This window comes from Neodiprion lecontei, chromosome 5 (assembly GCF_021901455.1).
Source record: "Neodiprion lecontei isolate iyNeoLeco1 chromosome 5, iyNeoLeco1.1, whole genome shotgun sequence".
In the NCBI taxonomy this organism is placed as follows: domain Eukaryota; kingdom Metazoa; phylum Arthropoda; class Insecta; order Hymenoptera; family Diprionidae; genus Neodiprion; species Neodiprion lecontei.
In genome coordinates, this window is record NC_060264.1 from 34,610,061 (window position 1) to 34,630,298 (window position 20,238).

At 40.5% G+C, this 20,238-nt stretch overlaps 1 protein-coding gene across 3 annotated transcripts in view; it reads left to right on the forward strand.

Moving 5' to 3' along the window:
* The first annotated feature begins 684 nt into the window (after positions 1–684).
* LOC107219709 (tyrosine-protein phosphatase 99A) overlaps positions 685–20,238 on the forward strand; it is a 330,930-nt gene continuing 311,376 nt past the window's right edge. For all 3 annotated transcript variants that reach the window (XM_046739670.1, XM_015658025.2, XM_046739671.1), the window contains exon 1: positions 685–784. In XM_046739670.1, the coding sequence (XP_046595626.1) occupies positions 700–784 (85 nt within the window). In that variant the 5' untranslated portion in view covers positions 685–699. The remainder of the gene's footprint in view (positions 785–20,238) is intronic.

Genomic DNA, 20,238 nt, shown 5'->3' on the forward strand with positions numbered 1-20,238 from the left:
ATGGAACACTATTTCAAAACAGTTTCAACCGATGAACCAGCTTTGACAGATACGTTGAAACTGTGACGCTGTGGTTTCTTACAGTGGTAACATTCAGTTACGAAGTGTCAGTGATGCTGTAACGTAGTAAAATTGTTCGTCAAATCTTGGCGCGAATTACAGTGCGGTTCTCCTTCTACGGTGATCCACGGTTTTGGCTAATTGCTTTTCTAGTTTCGTATTTCGTACAATTTCATCGGATGAGGATCGCGTGTTGGGTGTAATTTTATACAGTGTCCGTATCAATGTAGGTATAACCGTTCGCGACTAATCGAATCATCTACGCAACGTGGGTATAAAATAAATAGAGTGAGAGGAGCACAGATGTATGGATGATAAATAGAGGGATGTGACCGAAGGGTTGGGGGGATGAAAATGTGATTATAACTGAAAAAAATTGACTGTCTCATGCAGTAGAGATGAAAACTTGATGTACGTACACTTTATGAAGCTGAGATTTGCCGATGGATCTCTCTAACGTCTTTATGTTCATGATCGAGGATCAGTTCGGTAAATTTGGACGCCCTAAGTCTCGACGAAGGTTTTTACGCGAGTGAAGTTGGTTTAGTTTTTTTATTGTTTTTTTTTATACCCAGTGCCGATTGACCGAGGATTTCGAAACTAGTCGGCGATCGTTTCAACCGAAAATACGACCTCGTCATGGATCTCTGGAAAAATGGACAACTTATTTATGCCTATTTTATCTGGATCTTAGTTCGAGCTGTAGCGGCTGGTCGCGTATTTGGTGAGTACCTAGCTATGATGTCGATTAAAAATTTCCCGTCGGATTCGTTCATCGTGAAATCCCGTCAACGCGTCTTACAGATACCTGTATAGAGGATTTGTCGAGGAGGAAATAGTGGTGCGTAAATTTTCCTCCAAGGACTATAAATAATTTCGAAGGGCAAGTTAACGACACTCGAGATCCCCTTCAGCCGAGGAATGGACCTTGCAGATATACTTTTCTCTCCCTTTATATATATATATATTTTTTTTTTACCGTACACAAGGGACCCAAGGGATTATTGTGGTTTGTTTTCTTTTTTTTTTTGAAAAAAATATAATATCCTTGGAAGGTGGGCGTCGGGTCGTTTTTCTCTTCGTTTCGTACACAGTGGTCATGGCTTAATCAGTCGCGTCAAGGAAACGACTCCGAAACACGTTCTCTGGCAATAAATAACCCCCAATTAATCACTGCGAATAGATAACCCGGATCCCCGCAGGATACACCGAGGGGTGCGTTTGAAGGTTGATAAACCAAGTTTATGCGATTATTAAATTAACTCCGGATGGTTTCTACTTTGAAGTGAAATGCTGCACAGACTCGCCTAGATGTGCGACACGATCCCGCTGGAAATCGCGGTCTTGCTTCCATTCCATTACAACTTCTTACCGCTACATTTTCCATATACTTTGCAGTTACAAATTATATTTACTGTATGACCTAGTATCATAGAATAAACTTTAAATGCCGACGATATTTTATCAACATTCGTACGGTTGGTGAAAATTGCTGCTTTTCACACGCTCAAAGAATAGCTAATGTCAATTGAAATGCTTTTTTTTTCCTAAATCTCACTAGGAACGTGTGTGTGTGTGTGTTTTTTTTTTTTAAATTGATTAATTTTTTCCCTTCGACTTGTAACGAATGTCGAAAATTTTTCCTCTGTACTGAATCAAACAATCTGAAAGTTTAAAACTTCTGATCTGTTTGAGGGGTGGATTTTAATTTAGGATTTCTAAATGACGGGATGATCCTTGGTTATTATTTTTTTTTCTTTTCATCTTCTTCTTCTTCTTCTTCTTTCTTTACCTTTACTGATCGACAATATGAAGAGGATGATGGACAAGTCATCGAAGTTTTATAGAATTCGTAATAACCGATATCAACCGTAGTTTTCAATCAGGCTATGATGATCCGCGAATAGCCCCGTCAGTCTTGCGTATTTTCAATTAGTGATTCTTAATCCACGGAGTCATTAATACCGTCGATACTTAACGACGGGTAAATTCCAGCCTGACAACCACCCGGCACGATGGGGTGGCGACTGCGGCGGTTCCTGGCTGTCGGTACAGCGAAATTGAATTTCACGAAGCGATTAGGGATGAGAGAGAGCGAGAGAGAGAGAGAGAGAGAGAAGGATCGGAGGTGCGGGAGAAGAGGGAAAGAGGAGCACACCGAAATTGCGTAGGTACAAGGAATATCGATTTCAGCCTTACGTGTGTCTCCGGTCCATCGTTCCCTTATATAGGCATATACCAGCTCCATTTACCCACAATTGTTGTTCTGTCTTATCTCGTTTTTTCCTTCGTTTCATCTTTCTTGGAAAACAACGTACTTTCTCTGCGATTGTACTTACGTGTAACACGTGTACAGAATTTTTCGAAGCAAATTTCTGCGTACATGTTCGGATTAGGTTAGGTTAGGTTAGGTTTTTTCATTCTTCTTGAAAAATAACATGGTTTCACTGCGATTATACTTACGTGTAACACGTGTACAGAATTTTTCGAAGCAATTTTTTACGTACAAGTTGAGGTTATATTAGATTACGTTAGTTTGAATTAGGTTAGGTTAGGTTTTTTCATCTTTCTTAGAAAATAACGTAGTGTCTATGCGATTATACTTACGTGTAACACGTGTACAGAATTTTTCGAAGCAAATTTCTGCGTACATGTTCGGATTAGGTTAGGTTAGGTTAGGTTTTTTCATTCTTCTTGAAAAATAACATGGTTTCACTGCGATTATACTTACGTGTAACACGTGTACAGAATTTTTCGAAGCAATTTTTTACGTACAAGTTGAGGTTATATTAGATTACGTTAGTTTGAATTAGGTTAGGTTAGGTTTTTTCATCTTTCTTAGAAAATAACGTAGTGTCTATGCGATTATACTTACGTGTAACACGTGTACAGAATTTTTCGAAGCAAATTTCTGCGTACATGTTCGGATTAGGTTAGGTTAGGTTAGGTTTTTTCATTCTTCTTGCAAAATAACATGGTTTCACTGCGATTATACTTACGTGTAACACGTGTACAGAATTTTTCGAAGCAAATTTTTACGTATATATTTAGGTTGGATTAGGTCAAGTTAGGTTAGGTTAGGTTAGGTTAGGTTCCTTTTCTCAATCTCGCTTACTTTCTCACGCGACGGGCGAAAAATTATTCGGTTATATTTCGTCGACAGTGAAGAGGAAACATAAATAAAGGAAGAAAAATCGTTGGAGTTAGGTACTATCGGTTTTCATCTGCAGAAGTCAGCCAGTGAGCCATATAATTGTTCAAGGTATAAACTTGTCAAAGTTTCGAAAAGTGATTTATCATCATCATCATCATCATTATCATCGTGGTACTGCAGTGTGATGAACCCATTAATTAAGATTGAAGTGACGCAAATTAGAAAATGCTCGCTTGTCGTCGAGCAGCGCGAGTGTGATTGGCGTGTGAGAATTATGTATAATTACATTAAATACGTACATTAAACGACTGTGCATGGTGTTGAGAACGGAAAGGGAGAAGATAGAATAAAAAAATAAAAAAAATAATTTGTATGTCAAGTTCAAACCACTCGGCTAACGTGTACACAAATGTCAGAGTCGGAAAGCACAGCTTAATCCGTACGATCGACGCACGATCAAATTTCTAAACACTCCGCACGAGGGGTTAAAACCTGGGGTTGCAGGGGTTGCGCTCGTCTCTTTTCTATCCTGATTAAGTCGTTGCAGATCGTGCCGGAAAGTGTCTTTAGACGTTGAACGCGCCTTCTTGAGGTGAGGAAGGGTTTGCGGATTGGCACCTTGATCTTGACGGAAGGAGGAGGGGGAGGCAAAAACCCTGAGCCCTTTACGGGGTTGAGGTTTGAGGTCAGAAAGGGGTGAACCGTTGAACAGGTAGGGGGAAGTTCCCATCAGTTGTGGGAAGGGGGGTGGAGCCAGAAGTTAATTAATACGAAATCCGAAAATCAACGGAACTTATAGCATGAAGCCTGAGTAGAAAGAGAGAGAATTCCCTCGAACTACGAAGTGTAAATAAAATGTGCGAGGGGCCATTTACTCCTCAATAAATTCATAAAGTTAACAGCTGGAAATTAAATTGGTAATCTAAGGAACTTGAACACCCAAAATTATTTTTGAAATATACGACGTGGAATCTATCGACGCAACTGAGATTGGGACGGGGTTGAAATTCTGAATTTAAAAAATTCCGAAAGCGCCAAATTCCGAATATTTTCGCGGCGAAACTTGAAGCAAAGAAATCAAACTTTGATGAAACGTCAAAGTTTCAAATGGTCCGAAACCCGACGCTCCATGTTCCGAAAGGGCGTAACTTCGACAAGTCAAAGTTCCGAGAATGAGAAAATTTAAAAACCTGAAACATCGAAATTCCGAGTGATCGAAGATTTTCAGTTCCGTGGATTTCTGGTTTGGTGAAATTTCACCACTTTGAGGTTTCTTTGTTTTGGATTTTTGATATTTTTACGTTCGAAATTCTGGTCATTCTGATTTTCGGTTCTTCTGATCTTTTACACCCACTCGTTGAGTAGACTACGCCGTGTGAGTATATTTTAATTTTCGGAATGTTACTCTACGGAAACTTTACGTTCCGGAATTTTGCTCTGTCGGAAGTTTACTTTTCGGAACTTAGCTATATCGTAACTTGAATTTTCGGAATCTTGAATTTCGGAACTTTGAGCCGTCGTGTTTCCGACATTGGAAACTTTGTTGTTTCGTAAAGGTTTGATTACTCTACTTTAAGTTTCACCACCAAATAATTTGGACTTAGGCGCTTTAGGAACTTAAACCCCGCCCCCTGAAATCATTCGAGATCACTTGAAATAATATGAAATTAGTGACAAGAATAGCGTGTTCTAAAGTGTTAAAAATCATGAAAATCGTTGCTAGTTTTGCGATAAAATATGCTAACCGGTGCCAATTCATAAACATTATTACAGTTAATTTTTAGTTCACCGAGTGATTTCAAGCGATTTTTAGTATTTTCCTTTGATATGGAAATCGTTGAAAATCGCCCAGAACTCTTGTGGAAATCATTAGAAGTCAGTGGTGACGTTGAAACTCAATGGAAATGACTTCACGATGGGATGAAGATCGACAGAAATCACTGGAAATCGATATTAGTAATTTTCAAGCTCTTCGCTGTTCTTTTAACATATTGAAGTTGGTTACATTATAGCAACGATAGCATGCTGAGGAAAAATCGTTATTTCGCGATTTTGGAGTTGTCTAAAAGTCAGTAAACCGTAATAAAACAAAGCACATTCGTATTTCGAGATCTTAGTTCCTTCAAAATCATAGTAATATTAAGAAAATAGTGTTTTCTTTTTTTTTCCCCGATGTTTCGTTACGACAAAGTTACCAACTTAAGCCTCGTCTTCTTTTCGAGACGAGAGAAGAGCAGGATCTCTCCATAGATCTTTTGGACTCGCCTGTTTCGCGGAGGGATGAAATTTACAAGCGTTTGTCACGGAGTACGGAGAAGGCCGCATTCGCGTTCGCCTTCCCGCACCCTGAGATTATCATAAAACGTGCATTCCGGGCGAATCCCCTTGAGAAAAACACTAAAACCCCCGTTGAGAGGCGAAGCCTTTCGCGTATCTCGCGGTCGGAGTTAAGGAACGAACGGATGAAGCCTTTCGCGCACCGCTTCTTCAGTTTCGGTTTGAATTTGAATTTTCTCAGAGAGTTGGTTCAGAGTCCTCTAAAGCGCCGCTCGAGCTTTTTGCTCTGAGAATTTTGAAACCTAACCTAACCTAAGCTAACCTAATCTAACCTAACCTATACCAACGCTGAAAATACAAGCGATTTCTATTGACGATGGTTAATTAATAATTGAACGCGTATAATATTCGCGGTTTGTAAAGATTTTAAGGCAGGGTTCCAAATTGATTCCTCATTGTCGTCAATTTCATAATCGGGCCAAATACTGTTTAAATTTTATTTGTTTTTATTTTTATCGACTCAAACAGCCGATGAGGAAAAAATAATTGCGCCGCGTATTCTTTTATTTCAACTTTCTGAAATTGCACTACAATTATACCTTGTTCCCACGATGGATTGTGAACGCGATAGTTGTGACGTCACACGTACGTTAAGATGTATCTGTTATATGGCGAAAACACTGAAATTCAATTATCTGTAAAATTCGCAATTTTTAGTTTTAATAAAAAAGTAAAAATGCCCCTCAATTATCTGAAGTTACTGTATCAAGATTCGATATGAAAATTCAGAATAAAGGCTGATTGCTACTGTTGCTGCTGCTGCTCCTGCTTCTGCTTCTGCTGCATATGGCGACGCACTTGATTTATGTTTTCACCTTATACACGATCGTTCAGGTTATATTTTTCGATCGCGTATACGGAATATGAATGGGAATGGGACGGGGGTGCAGGGTTATCATTGACAGGGTATATATATATATGTATACATGTACATGTATATATATACATGTGGCGAGGGGGGGGGGGGGGGGGGGGGATATTATTGCATCACGTCGTGAGAGGAAGACGTGGATAAATGGGAAGATAGATAGCTGGAGAGAAAGTAAGTTTGCGTGTGTGTGAGTGTGTGTAAAAGAGGGAGAGAGAGAGAGAGAGAGAGAGAGAAAGAGGGGGATGAAAGGAAGAGAGTAAAAGAGGTACGGAGGGTGAAATACGGAGGGGAGTTTTAGGACGTAGAATAAATCGTATAATGAAACGGTAATATCATCACACCTGATTGGCTACTCAATCGATCTGATGCCATAAAAATCGCTGTTAAATATTGCTCGATTTTCGTGCTCCCCTCTTGCAAAGGGGATTTCATTTAGCAAAGTCAGAATCGAACGAAAACGTGTATAAGTATAAGGGGAAGTAAGACAGGAAGGAAGGAAGGAAGGAAGGAAGGAAGGAAGAAGGTCTCCGCGATTCTCCGAAAGCTTCGACAGAGTCGATCATCCCGATTCTCCCTGAATCCGAGGCAAGAAAGATAACGGATGGGGGGATGGGGTAGGGAGGGGGTAGTGGAAAGAAGACAGAAAGGAAGAAGTATAGAGAAGAATAAAAAAAAATTTCTCGCGAATCCCACAGTATAGATGGCCGTGTAATACTTCGACACTTTTATCCAATTTTATTTTACAATTCTCTTCTTTCCGGGTTGGTGAAATTGTTTCAAACTTTGGGAAATGATAGTGTTTACAATTGAGCTGCTTGTCTGTCGGTTCGAAGAAGTTTGAAAAATTGACGGAAAACACTGAGCATACTTGAATGTGAATTTCGCGTGTTTTCGTATTTTTACAAAATTTTTCACACTTTGGTTTCGATCGTATAAAAGAGCGCCATTTTTGAAAACACTGTAATTTCGAATTGAGGTAAGAGGAGGAAAAGTGTTAAAAAAATCTCCAGCAACGTCATTCGCGTCAATCAGTCGAAAATCATTGAAATCACCGGATCAAAAATGTCACAGGTTGACAATTTTGAACGTTGCAATGGTAAAACCTCTTCTCAAATTATTGCAATTTTAATTTGCGTTATTCGAATTTGCTGAAATAAATGTTTACCGAGCGGTAAGGATGTCGTTCTATTCGTGTTCGCGCCCGAATAACATAGCCGTAGATTTTTCAAACGGTTTTTTTTTTTTTTTTATCTCCTCCTAACTTTTGATTCAAACGGTCCAGTCGATTCGTCCTTAAACTCCATTAATTTCCCTTCGCCTAACTCCGACGCGATACGCGCCTGTAGCTACGTTAGATACAATAATGTACATTTATATATATATATATGTATATACACGTATATACAGATACATAACTTCGATAAAAGCAGAAATAACGGAGGCGGTTTGTTCCTCCTCGATTAAACGCCCCCCCCCCCCCCCCCCCCCGTCTGTCCGCCCGCTCGCTCCGTTACGCTTCCTTTATTTCTGCACGTTTCGTTTTGTCCTTCGTAGCCGAAATATCTACCCTTCGTTTAAATCCTCTCTCGTACACCATCCACCCTTAACACGTACCTGCATATTTTTTGCGGAAAGAGGAGGAAAAAAAAATGGAGGGTGAGAAAAAAGGAAAAAAAAAGAAAAGAAAAGAAAAAAAGATTCTTCACCCTGTGCTTTTTTTCCCCCCCTCTCTGGGTATGATGCGCAGGTGTATTGTTGTTACATAGCTTTTACTTTGAACTCGGTAAATTGCGCGTGGATAACTGAGGAGGGGGATGCAAAAGTGGAGAAGAAAAGAAGTGAAAATTCGAGTTTTCATCCAACGTACAAAAAGAAAAAAAAAAGGGGGGGACACCATTAACTGTTTCTCCGCAATCCTTTCTCCTCTGCGGAGATCAATCCTGCGATTTTGTTCTCTCTGTAACGTCGTAGAACGAGAACCCGATACGGATATCGCTACCGAGAACCGAGGGACTTAGTCCCTCAGGATAACCCTTAGAGACAGCCGAAAGGACGGGGTGAAAAAATTCCCGCCTCGATTTCGACCTCTATCGATTCATTGTTATTTTTTATCTCGATTTCTCACCCCACCAACGCTCATAACACCCTCTCTCACAATCTATCACCAACTTTTTTAATTGATTGACATAGAAAATACGATTTTTCACCGTTTGATTCGATTATTTCTCCTTTGTTTCACCTAACTTTCTCTCTCCCTCTCTCTCTCTCTTTTCAACATCAAGTTTCCGCCCTGTTGGTAAATTTTGACGCTGAAATATCAGGTTCATCGTATCAATGTTTTGCGACGGGAATTCGACTTTATATACAACAAGAGAATCGTTTAGTCAGTCAAGCTTGTCGGTTTTTATTTTGGCAGGATACATTTATTTCTGACATTAACAAATTACTTATTTAATAACCATCGCGACAAAACACGTCAGATTTTCTAGTTATTTTTTTGAATCTGCAGCTTATCGATGTTGCTCTCAATAACATGTTTTTCCATTCGAATATCGACAACCTTTCATGTTCACCATTTCACCTACATATAGAGGATTCAATTTTTTTTCCTACCCGAAATTTTTACCTCGGCGCGTAGAAAGACGGCGGGAAATTGTTAATGACGATTCGGTATATCTTGCGCTGAGAATGGCGACCTGCAGGATGAGATTCGGGGACGCGGTAGATACCCGTTGAAAAATGAGGCCGATCCCATTTCGTAATGGACGTCCAACCGGCCTGAGAGCAGAGTCCTCGAGGCCGCTAATCGGGTCGGTATTTTTTCAATTTCTCGCACCCTCCTTTGACCAGAGCGTCGTTAATGAATCGGACGAGAATTAAACGCCGAGGTTAATTACCTAGTGGCAGCGGTGGGATTAACACGGAAATTGAACTAATTACACTTGCGTGTACCTACTGCGTGTGGATATATTTAAAGTCTATTGCAGCCAGCGATTGAATAGGGCGTAAAAAAATTATCCTCGGATCGATTTATTATTGAACGGGGAAAATTAAGATTAACAGTAAACCCTACCGGGGGAATTCCTTCGGGTTTAACGATGCGAACGACGCTTCGCCGGTAGATAGGCAACTTAAGTCACATCTCCGGTACTTGCCGCCTGTAAGATGTAACTCTGATTGCCTATCTCTTGGCGAAGCGTAATTCGCATCGTTAACCCTCGGTTTTCTTTTTTTTCGGTAGATTGAACAGTCTCGAATTAGTGTACCATTCTTTTCGTTTTCTCTGAAACAAGGTCCGAACCTTGAACTAGTTTGTGTCATAAACAAAACATAAAAAAGGCATACCAAAGTACAGATGTTGTAACCGGAATGCAAAATATTTAGACCAAGGTCCGATGGGACAAGTTAGACACATGTGTGTATGTCACGTCCTCTCTAAATAATCAACTTTCCATGGCTGACGCCAACCGGCGTTAGTTGGTAACGAGACGCCTAATGTGAAAAAAATGTGAGAGCCTATTATTCATTAATAAATATTATCCGGTGAAATATGAACTCCTGTGCGATTTTATTTGTGCCAGACCATACGGGCGAGTAACCTTTTAACCCTTTCGTGGATACATTTTTCCTTAGGGGTCGCTGATTACGAACCTGAACTCGAAATTCAAAAATTCAAAATGGCGGATACAATATAGCGGACAAATAGAAACCAAAAGAAAAATTTTGTAAATTTTTTTTAGTTCGTATCGAATTTGTGTAAAAACAGACATTCGGATTTTCATGGTAGATCAGCAGAAAATGCTTTTTTCGTGGAACAGTACGAATTTCGACCATTTGTTCATACGTGCTATGTTTAATATAAACAAATGAATACATTTTTATCTTTAGACTTAGAAATATTTCAGGGATCATGCGGAACCAAAAAACTCGGCAGTTGTTACCAAAAAAGTAGTTTCATAAATAAAAAGCCACAAAGAAAAAAAAAAATGTGAGACGGCTGGGCTTCCCAACGTGAATTAAATGGTCGAGAGATATCGCACAGGAATTTTAGAATTTGGTACAAAGTAACGTTTGGACCTTCTTCCGCTTGAGAAAAGGAGACACAAAAAGAAAGAAAAATACCGACGTTACTCCGAAACGGTTTAGTGCCGATCCTAGCTCGCTGCTTCTCCATCAAATAATCGAGCTCACCTGCATTTGCCGGTTGGCTGGCAAGTCCCGCGGAACGTTGCGTCATCGGCGCTAACGACACGACTGCCTGCAGAGGCAGTGTCAGCGTCATAAGCACCGCTAGTGACGGTGGTCGGTGTGCTAGTCGGACCAGCAGTGGCGGCAGCAGGAGGAGCATCACCATCACCACCACCACCACCGGCAGCGGCGGGAGTTTAATTAAAAGTTTCTGAGATGTCAAACGGGAAATTTCGCGTAACCATGAAGCATGCTTTGGACGACTGAGAGACGCAGAGAGAGGGAGAGGGAGAGAGAGAGAGAGAAATGACATCAGCTGCCGGCTTTGTGGACACGAGCATTCGCCTCACTGGTTAAACTCACGCGCTTTCAGAGCTTTTGCCGGTCTTTCGTAACCCAGGCAAAAATACCTCTTGCAACTAAACGTAGCCTTCGTATAGGTACATTCTTAGAAAACGTGATAGATTTGCAGGGATCAATTTACATTACGCTCAAATTGTTTATCTTGCAATCATTCGATACGCCTCCATCCCTACTAATGCATTCTTCGTACAAGTTTTAGGATGTAATATTTGCACGAGGTTGAAGTTAGTAACGTTATCGTAACGAAACATTGGGGAAAGAATCACTATTTTCTTAATTTTACAGTGATTTTGAAGGAACTGAGATTTTGAAATATGAGTGTATTTTGTTTCATTACGGTCTACTGAATTTCAGACAATTCCAAAATGGCGAAATAACGGTTTTTCCTTAGCCAGAATCGTTACGATAACGTTACTAACTTCAATATGATGATATTACAGGGATCTGCAGCCAGGTTACAAATTTGACGAAACAAAGATCGAGAAAAGGTACTGACGTTTATTAAGTTTCATCGAAATGACCGAGACCTTGTGATACAGAAGAAAAAATCAGAATCAGAAAAGCAACAGCGATTGTTCACCGAAATCAATAGTAGAATGTACATTTTTTGCTGCAACTCGCGGACTTTTTTTCAGCTAGATGTTACTGGAATAGCTTCAGTCATACCTTTTGAACTTCTGTCTCTTAACGTTTGTCTTTCAGCACTTTTCAGAGCCGACTGTAAGTCTCATGCACCTTTGAAAGTGTAAAGTACACGCCAATCGTGGAACATGTAAAACGATATTTTCGTGTGTCTGCGCGATAGCAGCGCAGGCCTCATTAATTAAATCTCCGATAGTGTTTACCTTTGGCGTTTGGTTAATGGCAGACATTTTTCATGCAGACTAAGAACTTAGTAAAGGAGAAAAATACTTCTGTACGAGTTATATGCTTATTTTACGCGCGATACTTGATTTGACATCACAGAATTTAGTTTCCACTACAGTCGACAGGTGGACGCGAGGATATTGCTTCCCGTAACTGAAGCATGTTTAGGTTTTGGTAGAATAGAAATAACGGTCCAAAACATTGCATCTGTAATAGTGAGGGACTGTTTTTTTATTTGGAAAAATCGTCGAAAAGTTTCGTCAAAGTTTTCGAAATGCATGATTCAATGTCAACCGGAACAAAAATGAAATTATATCAAATAAATATATTTAGCAACGATTGATCAACGTTCTTCCTGCGTTGCTATAATTTCAAAAGACACGAGGTACGTATGTTGAATATAACAATTTTTGCCCTCGAAGACTTGAAAAACTTTGAGAATATCCAAATCCAAAATTAGTGGTAAGCCTGGACAGTTGATAATCGTGATCGATTCGTAACTTAATACTCGCAAGACGGTACAGACGAACGCAGCCGGATAAGCTCTATTACACTTTATATCCTGCACGTTATTTGGTGAAAAAGTGTATATAAGATAAAGAAAAAACGACTGTTACCCCCTCAAGGTTGAGTTACACGTGCGGGCGTGTTACACACACACACACACAGACATGTATACATATATATAGATATGCATTATGTAGGTATTTATGTAAATATGTATGTACATCAATTTGTGGGTATTCAAGAATCATTAGGTTATCCGGATAATTAACGATCTAATTTTGGATAACCCGGGGAAATGAGTGAGTTCGGTGGCGGCCAGCAGCAACGAGGTGCTTCCTAACTTTTAATTATGATATCGCGTGAGCTTCCATTTCGATCGAGGAACCCAACCGGACTCCCTGGCATGCAGTGGAAGCAAATGGTCTGCCGGCCCCATGGAATTGCCAAAAAATTACCCTTTCATTTCAACAAATTGATCGTGGAAGGGGTTAGCCTAAACCCTGATAACATCGGGCATCGGGGATGATCCTTGCCAAACGAGACCTCCTTTCCCTGTCAAACCTCTATGCATGTGTTATAGATGTATGTACATAATGGGCCGTTGCGGATAATATCGAAATCGCTATTTTTAATTTTATACCCCTCTTAGCATGTTTCAAAGCATAACAGAAGAATATGACACCATTTGAAAAATATAGTTAATATTTAAAAAAAAAAAAATGACTCTTCTAGTATTCCTGCGATTTTGGCGAATTAATCATTGTTACTAATAATCAATTTTGATAATTATATAGAATTAAATATATATCGAGGATGTTTTCACAAGCAAAAGCCGCACTGTGTTAGTTTGCCTAACGTTGGGGGGAATAAATATCGGTAAAAGAAGCCGTTTGTTTTACCGATATTTGTTCCCCACAGCGGTAGGCAACCCAACATACTACGGCGTTTATTTGGAAACACCCTGTATATAAAGCTTCCTAACTGCGATGAGCGTTTGAAATGAGGAGTGATAAGTTAACAAACGTTTCATAAATATTAATTAATTACGAATAAACCACAGGTGATAAATGAATCGCAACCTCATCCATTTCTCACAATCAGCCGACTGTTTCTGTAATATCTTATCGTTTATGCCAAGTCAATTTTACTCTTCGGTATTGTCAAATGCAAGCCGGATAAATTTCACAGATGAACAGTGACAACGTTTCTCCTTTTCTCTAGCCTCCGCTCTTACGTCCTATTTACAAGGCTGCAATTGTCATTGTTTTCACTCTTTTTTATCCCGAAGATAAGGAAAATACTTGAATTCAGTATAACGTTTGTATATACGCTGTGAAAAATTTTTAGTAATGCTTACTATCCAGTCTTCTATTAGCTAGATTTCTCAATATCATCGAAAAATATAGTTCAGGGGTAGAAAATGATAATAATTTTTCTAGCAGTATTCAGAAAATTTACTATGTGTCACTGTTTTTTCTGATTATGGCCACTTGTAACTTTTGCGATAATTTTAACGTTAGTGTAGCAATAAATTAATTTTGTGGCTTGATTTAACTGAAAAACATTAGTATACAAAAGAAGCGGATCAAACGTTGCTGTAACTGGAAAATGTAGCATTGCCAACTGTGAGGGCACTGCATGTTTACTTTTATCATGTTTCACTATAATACCAACTATATTCGAAACGTTCTAACGAAACTCATTTTACTAGAATCTTCTAGTAACTACAAAACATGAAAGAGTTTATAACTTTTCTGTACTTGTGACTTTGACTAGTATTTAGCCGTTAGTAAATCAGGCTCAAGTCGATGACCCTCATTCTGCCATACAGGTATATACATGCCTATCTATCTACCCATCTACAACATCGAATCGATAAATTCAACGATTTCCCTGCGAAATTCTGCGAGCGTCAAATTGGTCGCTATAAAACGAAATTGCCACGTTGCAGCTCACTTCCACCCCATGTAGAAACATGCAAAAATTTTTATTGGCCGAAAATATACTTTTTTTTTTTGTTCCACCCTCATGTATGACACGAGTATATCGGTATCTGTTACGTACAATATACGTATATAAATATATATTGTGTATACTCGGACGGTGAAAATCATAAATCAATCATTTGTCCGTTGATATAGACGATTGTATTAAAAATTGAGACGTTTTTCCATTTCGTCCTTCTCCAATTTTTCTACGCAACCAAAAAGTGTATAAATATCACGTTTCATCTCACCGCGTGTGAGTGTGTGCGTATCTTGAAGGCAAAAAAAAATACAAAATTATCTATCCGTCTGTTTCTTGGTTCCCCATGAGTTAGGTATTACGGGATTGTATTTAGTTTGCTAATATGGAATATGAACTCTCGGGTACATAATATACGGGGTCGTTTTATACGTAGGAATAGCGCTGGGGTGGAAGTTTTCTGCGAGATTTTAAAGGTACATTAAAAAGATGGCACCGAGGTTGAGGTCTGAAGGTTGTCGCGTGGTAAAGTTGAAAACCGCGTTGCCTTAAATTCGCGGCGAGAGAATGAGAGGGAGGGGAAGAATTTAAAAAATTTCAAGAAATATAGGATGAAGTGTATAAACATGAAACGAAGAAAAGCCCCTTAGACTTGAGCTTTAAGAATTTTAACATTTGTGAAAAGTTTTTGCACAACAAAATATGAAGGTCCGAAACCTCCCGTCCCCCACCTCGCCCCAAAAAAAAGAAAAAAAAAAAAAAAAAGAAAAGCAAAGTTAGACAAATGCAAAACAATTTGTGTGTTTCCTCTCTGGCTTGTGCCACATTTTTTTTTACCGATGACGTTTCCGCGTTACCAGGTTACTGCTTTACATGTATAACGCTGTCAAAAGAAGAAAAAAAACCAATCTCGGAACAATTCAATTTAACGGGTGCCAATTCACACCTCAAATGTCCGAGCCAAATATTTTGTAGGACTGCAACGACGCGGAAACAAACCGCCAGGGGCGGCGAACCTTTGTTGTTGACATTTATTACTATTCTCTTTCGTATGACTGCAGGTATAGAAATTTGTTATTTGTGCTGTTTTTTTTTTTTTTTTTTTTCTTCTCTCATTCCTCCCTTCATCCTTATCTTTACGTACAAATTTGTATGTATTTATTTTCTACATTCGACACGCGAACGGTAATTCAAAAAATCTCTCGCCATCTGCAAGGGGAGGATTTCCATTCGGAGGTGTCACGAATACATGTATACGTAATATTATATTTGATACAAGCGGGAAGACAATCGCCGCGGGATAAAAGTGCGCGTACGTAGGTACGTATATACATATATGTATATATGTAATATGCATATGTATATGTATGTATATCGGTCGGGGGAAAGCCGGACCGCGCGGTTTAAGCAGCCAATTTAGGCTAATGGAGCCTCCTGTGGTTTTTCCATTCGCCGCAGGGACAGGAAGCATCGGAACCGCGACGAGTGCCTTTGCCCTGCGTACATAACACCGCGTATCTCGTCGTCCTTCTCCTCCGAGGGTCCCTCGGTTTTCCACTCAAATCGCGTCGTCTCACCCCCTTGACAAGCGTAAACAGCCCGGCAGCAGGCCGGCCGGTCGGTCGGACAGGAACGCGTACCAGTCAGGGTGCATAATTTATCTTCTTTATTCATCATACGCACCAGATATATGGGGTGCCTGCCTGTCCTTCCACCGGCACACGCATTACATCCCTCGCCGAGGCATTAACGACCGAGTGGACTATGCCTTTTGTGTTTATTCTTTCCGCGGCGAAACAGAAAGAGAGAGAGAGAGAGATAGAGAGAGATAGAGAACCGAAGAGATCAATGGCTGTCTTCACCCCCCCCCCCCCCCCCCCCCCCTCCATCACCCACTCAGCCTCTCCCACTCTCTCTTCCTCTCCATGTCCCGTTTTTGAATTTTTACTCTCCACTCTCTGGAGCCTGCCTTGTTTTCATTACACACATACTTTGGTTGCTCGGATTTTCCCTTCTTTCATCCTCCCCCCTCCGCGCCTTATTTTGCCCGGGGTTGAAATCAAGGCTTCCCTGCGGGTGCAGGTGAGTCTCTTCCTTTTCCACCCTCTTTTTATTTCTTCTTGATATTTAATTAGGTACGACCCTTAGGCGATGACGGTGGTAGGTTTAAAGAGGATCGTAAACTAATTTTGTTACCTCAAATATTGTATCTCACACTATACAGCTCGTTATTCAATCTCTTCAGTTTTGTGGGGTGTGTTGTATGTATAAATGTATACCTATATACGCATGGGAATATAATATACAAGCTGCGATGATGCGATGTGATAAGGGTCTTCTTACTCGCGATGTAATACACCGCGGAGCGTTGGATACCGTCGAGCCTTGTTTGTAGGGTGAAAAATCTTCACCGAGCTTCCGTCGTCCGTCGGCTAATTGGATTCAAACTTATCCTAGGACTACGTGATCGCCAAACAACGAACCGGGATGTGAAAGTGGTCAATTTGCGGTCCGGCACGCGACGCCATTCTCCAACCCTAATGTGCACGAGACTCGTAAACTTCCTGATCCGGGTGACCCTGACAGTCCAGGGACACCTGAGAACCTCGCGATCAAATCGCGTCATTGGCCAACATCGATTCTTCCACGTGTCATATCCTTTCCAACTTGGGGCAGACATATTTTGTCACACGGATATTTATGTGGCGGGTTAGGGGAGAATGAAAAACGGATCAACGGTTGTCGATGTAACTGATTATAAACTAAGCTCTTGTCAAAGGTGTTAAATTTCGGACAAACTTCGCTTGCCGTCGTTTTTGTTCAATCCGATATTCTGTTCGAAAAATATTCAGGAGTTGAAATGATATCGGGGCTGAAATAAAATTCGAGCTGCGCTTCAGTGGCGGCCATTTTGGTCTTTTTGTCTGCGTCATTTCACTGGCGTTTGCGTCGTGTATCGGTGTGTGTTTTTTGCGTCGAACAGCGTATTGTTCACCCTTGACATATTGATGGAACGCGATCGGTTCTCCCTGCAAAGGGGTACCTATAGATTCTAGGGTGTCTAGAGCGAAGTCTGTGTACAACTAGTTAAACTTTATATTGAAGTTACCCTGACGACCTCTCGAAGTGGATAACACATCTCTACTCTGCATGTGCAGACTGTAACCAGGTCGCTATAACCAGGCAACCCCCAAAGGAGAGAGGAAACTTGACGTGTGGTATTCAGGTTTCGCGATATCAATGAAAATCGGTAAATGCCTATAATACTTGCCTCGAGTCCTTTCGATATTCCGAATCCGATTGGCCAAGGAATAGGTGGGGATATTATACCGCGGGTGATTAGTGACCGTGTCGTCAATAACCAGGAAATTAATTCGAAGGGCGAAATAGCTACGGGGGGGGGGGGGGGGGGGGACGCAAGCTCTTCGAGTAAGTGGTTACCAAAGGACCCGATCCTGTCTTCGCTAAGAGAGAAAGAGAGAGGGAGGAATTATTACAGTCAGAAGGGCCATGAAGCCACGCTTCCTGGCATATAGCTGCCGGTGAAAGTTCCTCCGGAGTTGAGGAGGGGCCAGCTAGGCATACATACACAGGCACCTTTGCCTCTCTCGCAAACTGTCGTCCGTATAAATCAAAAGACATCTGCGACTTTGCACACCCGCCAGCTAGCGGGGGCTGCAGGTTAGTTTAGGTTGGCTCATGGTGCTCCGAGCCTAGCAGCGCCACCTTATTACCCTCGTCGAGTCACGTACAAGAACGACCAGCCTTGAAACTCTCTCTTGCAGGCCACCGTAGCACGAGTTTCTTTCCAAAAGTGTACCTACACCTATACCCATACCACCATGCACTCCCTGTTCGCGATGGTGTTACAACCTTGGGCTGGCGAACATGCCGTTGGAACACCCTGACACCGCACTTATAAACTGTTTTACCTAAACCTTTTCCTGCAGAGGACTTTGTTGTTGTTTTTTTTTTTTTTTTACCTCTTAGTTAGGAGAGGATGAAAGGTGGTACGGATATCTTTGCAGTAATATTTTACACATTTAGAGTGACGTAAAGCACTTCGTTTTCTTCTTTTTCTTTTACTTTCACTCTGCTTATTCTCGCATCCAGTGTTTATTCTTGACGAAGAGGGGAGCGACCCAGTTTAGCCTCATTTTGTACTTGAGGAGGTCCACTAATTTTTTCGTCAAAGATCAAACGAAACTTTTTACGTAACCTCTCGCTTCCTGACTCCTGTATTTTGACTCGCATCGGTTGTTCTATCTTCAAAAACTTTTTTTTGGTACGCGTGCGTTACGTATTTATCAAACTAAGTGTTAATAGGAGGTTTTTTTCATCCCTGTATAATATCATGTACACATTTACTTTGAGCAAGAAGAGACGAAGGAAAATTACCTCCTGAATTAAGAGACTCTGAAGTGCGGAATGGGCGCAGCCGGTGCTCTGCTCCCATATTTTAAACACTTAACTAGGCGCGCAATTGCCTCCCAAAATTAAAAAAACTTACTCAACGTAGCAGCTCGGTAAAAATAAATATCCTGCGTTCATGGGTACCGATTTTTTGAAAAGTTGAGCGGTTAACTTAGAGGACGAAACGCATTTTAAAGCGTTACTTATGGTTGATGTTATGGTAAATATTGATACTTCAATTACTTCGTTATCGGTTTTTCATTCGATTAAATAACTTTGCGAGCGAAAGTTAAGAATTTCAAGCCAAGAGTGGAGTTTAGTGATGAAAATTAACCGAAGCTCTTCATATCTGCTTGGCCATGGAGATGAAAGATTGAACAATTATCGATTTGTCTATGAGAGGTGCAGGGGTAGTTTCATTTGAAAGTGGACGCAGTTAGGCTTTGCCGGTTTCAAGTGACGACAGCTTTTGTTGCAGGTCTGGGGTTTTCGGACGGTCGTTAACTAAAAAGGGGTTAAAGTGTTGGAAACGAGGTTCGCTAGGTACGTTGGGTGGGTTTAGCATAGTTGCGAGTCTACAGCGAAGGATTATAATTTGGGTAGCTCCGGCTCAGCCTTCGTGACGATCGTTAGCTCGGCCTCGAAGCTGCCAAGCTGCTACTGCTGCCATGTAGTAAGGATTCGATGCAAACTCGAATACTAACCGAAATGTGTCAGCCGGTCATTAGGAACAGTGAAAACAGTATGGAATTTTAGAAAATTTAGGGACAGCTTTTGCCACTTGAAACGCGGCTCCGGACTCTGAATCAGTTGAAAATCAAGTTGCAGGGATCAGGGAAAATGCATAAGAATGTGAAATCGTGTTTATTGATCGTCGAAACAAACTACTCGATCAACAAATTTCGTTAAAAATTTTTATCTGAATGTAAATTCTAGTTTTAGAATACCGCTAAATGCCAAGCACAGGCAAGACTCAATACACGTGTGTATCCTATACGCGACAATTTTTTAAGTTTAACTATCGGATCTAATAATACTTTTATCAAAGCTCACATTGTAATTGAATTATTCTTGCCGTCATTGCGTTTACTGAGATAATACGCTCGCTAAATTGCATGTGCTGGAAATAATGTTAGAGCAAAAATAGAATTCCAAGTGTGTCAATAGCGGCCATGTTGATTTCATGCCATCGTTGGAATCGGCTATTACGTGAAACGTATATTGTCCAGACAGGCTGTTTTAGGAAAATTGATGAACTTTTTTTTTGCGGTTAGTTATTTTTCAAACGAACAGCTTTCTCATTTGTTGATAAATTATTTTGAATTATTAATTTGTGACTTAGCGCCGAAATGTTAACGTCGTTTATTCTCGAGTCGTTAATATAACCACTATTACTACCCTTATTGTTATTCGTTTCGAGTTTGTTGATATAAATCAAAATCTCGTCACTCTGTCGTTTCCATTTGGCAGAGTTTCACACATAGAAAATAAATTCGAATAACGGAGCAGAATA